General features: G+C 51.2%; 1 protein-coding gene across 1 annotated transcript in view; it reads left to right on the top strand.

Moving 5' to 3' along the window:
- Positions 1 to 7168, top strand: part of LOC142730628 (ATP-dependent DNA helicase Q4-like) — a gene marked incomplete at its 5' end in the record, with an annotated part of 33161 nt that extends 25993 nt beyond the window's left edge. The window contains 3 exons of the mRNA XM_075849379.1: positions 34 to 121; positions 2206 to 2314; positions 6182 to 7168. Of these exons, the coding sequence (XP_075705494.1) occupies positions 34 to 121; positions 2206 to 2314; positions 6182 to 6303 (319 nt within the window). The remainder of the gene's footprint in view (positions 1 to 33; positions 122 to 2205; positions 2315 to 6181) is intronic.
- Between the last annotated feature and the right edge of the window lie 805 nt (positions 7169 to 7973).

Below are 7973 nucleotides of genomic sequence, written 5' to 3'. Positions count from 1 at the left end.
AGCAATGACATCACTACAACGGTCTAACGTCAGGCCATTTCAAGGCAGGGAAGAGGGGGAGGAGGAGGAGAACTCTGGAGTAGAAGAGGACGACGCTGCGGATGGCCTCAGTCAGGTGAAGGTACATGGACTGATCTTCTCATACAGTGTCATCCTATTCTCACATCTGCCCTGGACGCTGGAGCTCAGTCTCTGGAGGATCCATCATGGCAGAAATGTTGTCTGTTCTCCACATTGTGCTGGGGGTCATCTCCAGGGCTGGGGCCACTTTACACATTCCCTTTCTCTAAATGCATTGATTGGCTGAGCTCCTCTACCTTCAGGCTGTTCCATGCCCCTCACCCCTACATCATGCGCACATTTATCATGCCGTTTACACCAGGTTTTGGGGTGAACTGTGACAAAAAGACGCGTAAATTTCACCAAATTTAGAAAGTGCTGATAAAAGTGGGCGTGGTCTCCTAGGAGGCGTGGTTTAATTAATTTGGTACAAGGCAATGTTCACATGTAATGGGTTTTCTGCGGATTTACTGTCCAGATTTGTGGAAGAAACATCTGCAGTGGAACAGTCGCAGGAAAGTGGAGGAAATGTGAACAAATCTCATCCACTTGCAGGAGAAGTTTTCCACGCAGAAATCGGCCTGCGGTGGAAATGTTTATAGCGCGCAGATTTTTTGCTTATTTTCCGCATATGATTTCCTAGTCTTACGGATTACCTGCCGATACGCTGCAAAATCCACAAGACCACATGACTTCAAAATAAGTTTAAAATTAAAACAAAAAAAGTCTTTACTGCCCTCCCATAGCAATGCTTCCCTGGTCCCGTCGCCAGTCCCTGAACAGCCGGCGCTTACATGTGACTTCACGTTATTGTGTGTACAGAGACCAGCGGGGGACCAGGGAAGCCTTCATAGGATAAACAAATGCATAACCTTTATCCAGGTCCGTACAGAGATAACCTGGTAAATAATAGTCCCAAATGGTGTCTAATGTGTGTTCCCCTCCAGCAACGTCTCTGTGTTCTATGGACTATTCATGACAACAGGCGACACAAGCCTCGCACTAGTGCTGAGTATATCATGTTATCCCTGCAATGCCAAAGGTTGGACTGACCTGGAGAAAAGTTTTTTTACTTGCAAAAATTGTGCACTTGTTTATTCTATGATTACTATTGAGGGGGAGAGACCCCCACCGGCACCTGTTACTACGGGAGTGGCGCCTACAGATCTAGTTGTGCATTACTGCTTGCTACAGCCAGGGGGCGTTCTACAGGGAAATCCACACCAAATCTACATGACTCGTCTACATGACTTGGTGCGAATTTACCTCTTTGGATTTCTTTGTCCACATCAAATCCGCTACATGTGAGCTCGGTAATAGCCTGTAAATGCCGCAAAGCGACATCTTCTCACAGCAGCCGTAGATTTGTTTTTCTGCCTCTCAATAAATTTGGTGCATTTTTCACTCCTAATAAATGTTAAGAAATTTGTCACAAACTCGGCAACGATCTCCTCTACTAAGACAAGTGGGAGGAGGGCAATCAGTCTACGTAAATGTGGGCCACGCTGTTCTGGAGAAAATGAGCAGCTTACAATGGGGTGGGAATGGATGAGACTCTACAGATGACTCCAACTGCGTTGTCTTCTGTGGTTGTGGAAACTGTTGATACCCAGCTGGGAGTTCAGTTGGCCAAGGTCCGTTATATCCATTAGGTTTGTTTTATTATGAGGGTCAGAGTTGATTGTCATGAGGGTTAGGAATTCTACATTCAGGGTTGGTTATTTCGGGAATATTGATTCCGTCGGTAGGGTTGGTTGTATGGGGAGGGTTGAATATATCATTAGGATTAGGGCTGGTTATATCGGGAGGGTTAGTGCTTGTTATATTATTAGGGTTAGTGCTGGTTATAATTTTAGGACTGGGGTTGGTTGCGTCGGGAGGGCCGGTTATGTCAGGAGGGCCGGTTGCGTCGGGAGGGCCGGTTTGCGTCGGGAGGGCCGGTTTGCGTCGGGAGGGCCGGTTTGCGTCGGGAGGGCCGGTTGCTTCGGGAGGGCCGGTTGCGTCGGGAGGGCCGGTTGCGTCGGGAGGGCCGGTTGCGTCGGGAGGGCCGGTTGCGTCGGGAGGGCCGGTTGCGTCGGGAGGGCCGGTTGTATCATTATTGGTACATCATTTCTTGAGCCGGTTGTGTCTTCTTGTTACCACTAGGCCGATGACTGGAAGGCGCAGGTCTGCAGCGATGTTCGTCTCTTTCTCTCCATTCACCAGGATGAACGCTTTTCTGGACGAGCCATCGCACGTATCTTTCACGGGATTGGTAAGTGACTTTTCTTAATTCACAAACAAAGTTTATTGTAAAACATCAGAAGTAAATACAGAGCATTGAGATGTGTAGACAACGAGTCCACTGCAGGTAAGGTTCAGGATCGGGGGTCACGAATGTTTCTACCTGTATGTAGCCGGCCACAAAACAGAATATCAAAGGGCGAGCATAGTGTGCACTAAATGGGGAAATAATTGGGATCTGAACACACCGCCCCGGGGAAAGATACACCACCCTCAACCCATGGGGCATATAGACGCCGGCCAGCCACCCGAGATCTACCATTATTCCATACAAAGGAGGTGAGTATACTCTCAATACGCTGGAATAGACGGGCTGGAAGGTATACAGGAGACTACTGGAGAATTTACGGGTTTTAGGCATTAGGGTGATTTTAACTAGACTCCCCCTCGCAGCTGTAGAGGAGCGGTTGGTTCCATCTGGCAATTTTGGTGCACAGGAAACCAGAGGGATGATATTTAATGCCTCGAAATCCAAATCTGATCATGAAATCTGTATACCAAGATATGTAATAGAGGTGGACCAGAGGAGCGGGGTAGAGATCGCCGAGGCAACCGGGGCCGATATATCTAATGGTAAAATGTAAGACTTAGACCAACTAAAGGATAAACCAGACATTGAGCCAGGACGTGTCATTATGGAAAGCACTATATGCAGGGACGCCCCAGGGTGAGCGAGATATAACAGGGAGTCATCCGCATACATGGGGCGGTTAAAACCTATAATCTGGGGTTCTTTTCCGGCTGCTTTACTTGTCTGGAACATTGATAGGCGTCTGGTAAATGTGAAGGAAGGAGGAATCGAGAGCACCAAGGTGCACGGCTGCAGTAGTGCACGGCGGGGAGAGAGCAGCGGTCGTGCACGGCGGGGAGAGAGCTGCGGTAGTGCACTGGGGGGAGAGAGCTGCGGTAGTGCACTGGGGGGAGAGAGCTGCGGTAGTGCACGGCGGGGAGAGAGCTGCGGTAGTGCACGGCGGGGAGAGAGCTGCGGTAGTGCACGGCGGGGAGAGCTGCGGTAGTGCACGGCGGGGAGAGAGCTGCGGTCGTGCACGGCGGGGAGAGAGCTGCGGTCGTGCACGGCGGGGAGAGAGCTGCGGTCGTGCACGGCGGGGAGAGAGCTGCGGTCGTGCACGGCGGGGAGAGAGCTGCGGTCGTGCACGGCGGGGAGAGAGCTGTGGTAGTGCGCGGCGGGGAGAGAGCTGCGGTAGTGCGCGGCGGGGAGAGAGCTGCGGTCGTGCGCGGCGGGGAGAGAGCTGCGGTAGTGCGCGGCGGGGAGAGAGCTGCGGTAGTGCGCGGCGGGGAGAGAGCTGCGGTAGTGCGCGGCGGGGAGAGAGCTGCGGTCGTGCACGGCGGGGAGAGAGCTGCGGTCGTGCACGGCGGGGAGAGAGCTGCGGTCGTGCACGGCGGGGAGAGAGCTGCGGTCGTGCACGGCGGGGAGAGAGCTGCGGTCGTGCACGGCGGGGAGAGAGCTGCGGTCGTGCACGGCGGGGAGAGAGCAGCTGCACTGAATCTAAAAGACCTGAGCTCGAGGAGTTTCCTTTGGCTGCTACTATTTCTTATAATTTCTTGCTAAGAAAAGTGAAAGCAGCAACCTGATTGGCTACTGTGTAACCCGTCAACATTCATTTGCACCTGTAATAGGCACTAATTTACATTGAAGTCCTTTAAAGGAAAGACCTTCGATATTTGTTTCTTTTGTCCGTGTGTAGTTTTAGCTTTTTTTCATTTTCTGATTATTATATTTCTTTTTATTCTATTTTCTTTGTAATTTTGGAGCGTCCAGCTTGCCCGAGTTGCAGCAGCAGATATACGTTTCGGCAGTCATCTAGTCATAAAAATACTAATTCAGCATATAACCTATTGAGTGAGGTCACTACAGGGAGAGAGGAGAAGCTGAGCTGTCCCCATCACTTATTAACGTCTATAGGAGGGAGTGTAGTGGGCATGCTCTGTGGCCTGTGTACAGGTCACTGCAGGGAGAGAGGACAAGCTGAGCTGTCCCCATCACTTTTTAACGTCTATAGGAGGGAGTGTAGTGGGCATGCTCTGGCCTGTATACAGGTCACTGCAGGGAGAGAGGACAAGCTGAGCTGTCCCCATCACTTTTTAACGTCTATAGGAGGGAGTGTAGTGGGCATGCTCTGGCCTGTATACAGGTCACTGCAGGGAGAGAGGACACGCTGAGCTGTCCCCATCACTTATTAACGTCTATAGGAGGGAGTGTAGTGGGCACGCTCTGTGGCCTGTGTACAGATCACTGCAGGGAGAGAGGAGAAGCTGAGCTGTCCCCATCACTTATTACCGTCTATAGGAGGGAGTGTAGTGGGCACGCTCTGTGGCCTGTGTACAGGTCACTGCAGGGAGAGAGGAAAAGCTGAGCTGTCCCCATCACTTATTAACGTCTATAGGAGGGAGTGTAGTGGGCATGCTCTGTGGCCTGTGTACAGGTCACTGCAGGGAGAGAGGACAAGTTGAGCTGTCACCATCACTTATTAACGTCTATAGGAGGGAGTGTAGTGGGCACGCTCTGTGGCCTGTGTACAGGTCACTGCAGGGAGAGAGGAGAAGCTGAGCTGTCCCCATCACTTATTAACGTCTATAGGAGGGAGTGTAGTGGGCATGCTCTGTGGCCTGTGTACAGGTCACTGCAGGGAGAGAGGAGAAGCTGAGCTGTTCCCATCACTTATTAACGTCTATAGGAGGGAGTGTAGTGGGCATGCTCTGTGGCCTGTGTACAGGTCACTACAGGGAGAGAGGAGAAGCTGAGCTGTCCCCATCACTTATTAACGTCTATAGGAGGGAGTGTAGTGGGCATGCTCTGTGGCCTGTGTACAGGTCACTGCAGGGAGAGAGGACAAGCTGAGCTGTCCCCATCACTTATTAACGTCTATAGGAGGGAGTGTAGTGGGCACGCTCTGTGGCCTGTGTACAGGTCACTACAGGGAGAGAGGAGAAGCTGAGCTGTCCCCATCACTTATTACCGTCTATAGGAGGGAGTGTAGTGGGCATGCTCTGTGGCCTGTGTACAGGTCACTGCAGGGAGAGAGGAGAAGCTGAGCTGTCCCCATCACTTATTAACGTCTATAGGAGGGAGTGTAGTGGGCACGCTCTGTGGCCTGTGTACAGGTCACTGCAGGGAGAGAGGAGAAGCTGAGCTGTCCCCATCACTTATTACCGTCTATAGGAGGGAGTGTAGTGGGCATGCTCTGTGGCCTGTGTACAGGTCACTGCAGGGAGAGAGGACAAGCTGAGCTGTCCCCATCACTTATTAACGTCTATAGGAGGGAGTGTAGTGGGCACGCTCTGTGGCCTGTGTACAGGTCACTGCAGGGAGAGAGGAGAAGCTGAGCTGTCCCCATCACTTATTAACGTCTATAGGAGAGAGAAACACTTGTCCTATCATTTTTAAGGAGATGTCTATAATATGTGGTAACGGCTCAGACTATGTAACTATTGCCCATTTACAGCAGAGGATCTGTTACTAATTTGTAGATTTCTCATTAGCCCTCCTGGCAGGGGGCTGAGGGGGCGCTGGTTTACCCTTCGGGAGGGTGGGGGAGGTGTTCTCTCATATTCCCCGTCACCTCTCGTACTGAGCCGCTGGGTGACGGGCCTCAGTGTCTCATTGTGTCCGCTCATAAATGATGTCATCGGGAGCCGCCCGGCGGTTTTGTGAACCTCTTGTGTACCTCATTTTACCTCCTACTGAGGAGCCGGCGCCGTCCTCCAGCCTGACCATAATTCAGACGTGTGAGCATAAATATACGGTGACCTGCGGTGACTTCATGGTATGAGGCTTTTATAGCGATCCCCGATCATGAATGTTGTGTTTGTCTTGTAGGCAGCCCGTGTTACCCTGCACAGATTTATGGAAGAGATCGAAGATTTTGGAGGAAATATCTCCACCTGGATTTTAATAAAGTTCTGCAGATCAGTAAGGAGGAAATTATCCGGCTGAAGTAACTCCAGCGACGCTCCGGAGATCGGGATCCGACTGGAATACTGGGACTGTAAAGTATTTTTATACTGATGACGATTAGAACGCTGCGTCTGTCTATTTATTTCTGTCATTTGTAATAAACTTGTCAAAAGAAAACTCTGCTCCCCTAGACCAGAAACACGCAGGCGTGGGGGAGCCCCCGGGCGTCGGGGCAGTAGGTCTGCTCTGCGGAAGCCCCAGGACACCATCCGCTGATTTATTGGATAACGGTAAAATAAGAGGCAGGAACTACGGAGACCCACGTGTCCCAACCGCAGTCTGGTGCCAGGAATGGGACCATCGAAACTCATAACCCACGGCCGTCATGAAACTGCAAGTCCGGGACCACCAGCACTGACTCCAACATAATGTCTAGCTGGAAGGGTGGGTGCACTGCAGCAGGACCATCTGCCATCAGCTTATTTTTGGGAGGGACCCGTCCCCTTTACGTAAATGCCCGACCTTCTGAACGGCTGTGCTCAGGGCTCATCCGCACGTTTGCCTTGTCAGTCGGCAGCGCTGTGAGGGGTGACATGACTGGGGGCGCAGTGTTAGGAGGAAGGCAGGAGCAGGGTGTACACCATCAAACCGCATTAATAGGTGCAGTCATTTAACCCTTTCGCGGGTGCTCTCAGATGTCCAGGTAAAGTGTTCCTGTCTGACGATGAAGCTCGGGATTGACGGTGCCAATTAAATGCCCCCAGCTAGGAAATATCATAGGAAATGGGGTGTCCAGTCTGGGATGGATATTGGGAATGTTCTATTTTGTCCACACGCATTCCCCGCTTTTGTTCTGCCGTCCCCCGCTTATGATTTGAAGTACGATCACCTGGAATGTGAAGTAAAATGATGAAGAATTTACTGGTTCTGCCGCATGTCTGATCTTTTATAAGCTCATCTTATTACCTCATCCAACAACAGGTGGAGCGCAGGTCCGGCTCCGTCCACACACGACAACACGCAGCAGAAATGCTCCCAATAAGTCCTAAGAGGCTGGTCCTGTCATCCCGTGAGCCGGTATACAGACTGAGCCAAGTCATCACTGAGTTACAATGGGTTAAAAACAATGAGCAGCCAATCAGACCCAACACTGGGAAATCGATGGATCATGACAATCAATGCGAGACTAGAAGCTCTTGGTCACTTTCACTCGGCTTCTCGGAGATCTGAAGAAAACTTTGCGAAGAATCTAATTCATTATCATACGTGGGGGAGGGGTCGTACTCAACAAACATATGGAAAGTTCTGAAAAATCCTAAATCGTACCAGAACATGTAGGAGACAAACAGCTGCCCCCCCTCCCCCAGGACCCCCCTGTAAATATACGTTAACGTCTGAGGGCCACGTTGCAGACTTCTACTCACGCCCATTATTTTCCTGCCGTGTGTGGCGCCCACTCGGATCTGGAGCTACTGCCAGCCCCTGGACCTGGTGACATCACTGGGATGTGAATGGTTCAGGCCTCAATCACGTGATCACCATGACAACCAATCACGGCACTTGCAGGAAAGGTTTGTTGCAGTGACACGTTTTCCCGGGTTCTTTTGCTGTATAAAATCCTGTGTCGCCCCCCGTCTACTGTCATGGCGCGATCTGAGGAGAGAGAAGCTCTTACACAGGACTGGCCCATATTTGGCAGAAAGTGATTATTAAC

Source organism: Rhinoderma darwinii, unplaced genomic scaffold (assembly GCF_050947455.1).
Source record: "Rhinoderma darwinii isolate aRhiDar2 unplaced genomic scaffold, aRhiDar2.hap1 Scaffold_786, whole genome shotgun sequence".
Classification (NCBI taxonomy): domain Eukaryota; kingdom Metazoa; phylum Chordata; class Amphibia; order Anura; family Rhinodermatidae; genus Rhinoderma; species Rhinoderma darwinii.
This window is presented reverse-complemented; position numbering and strand designations above follow the sequence as displayed.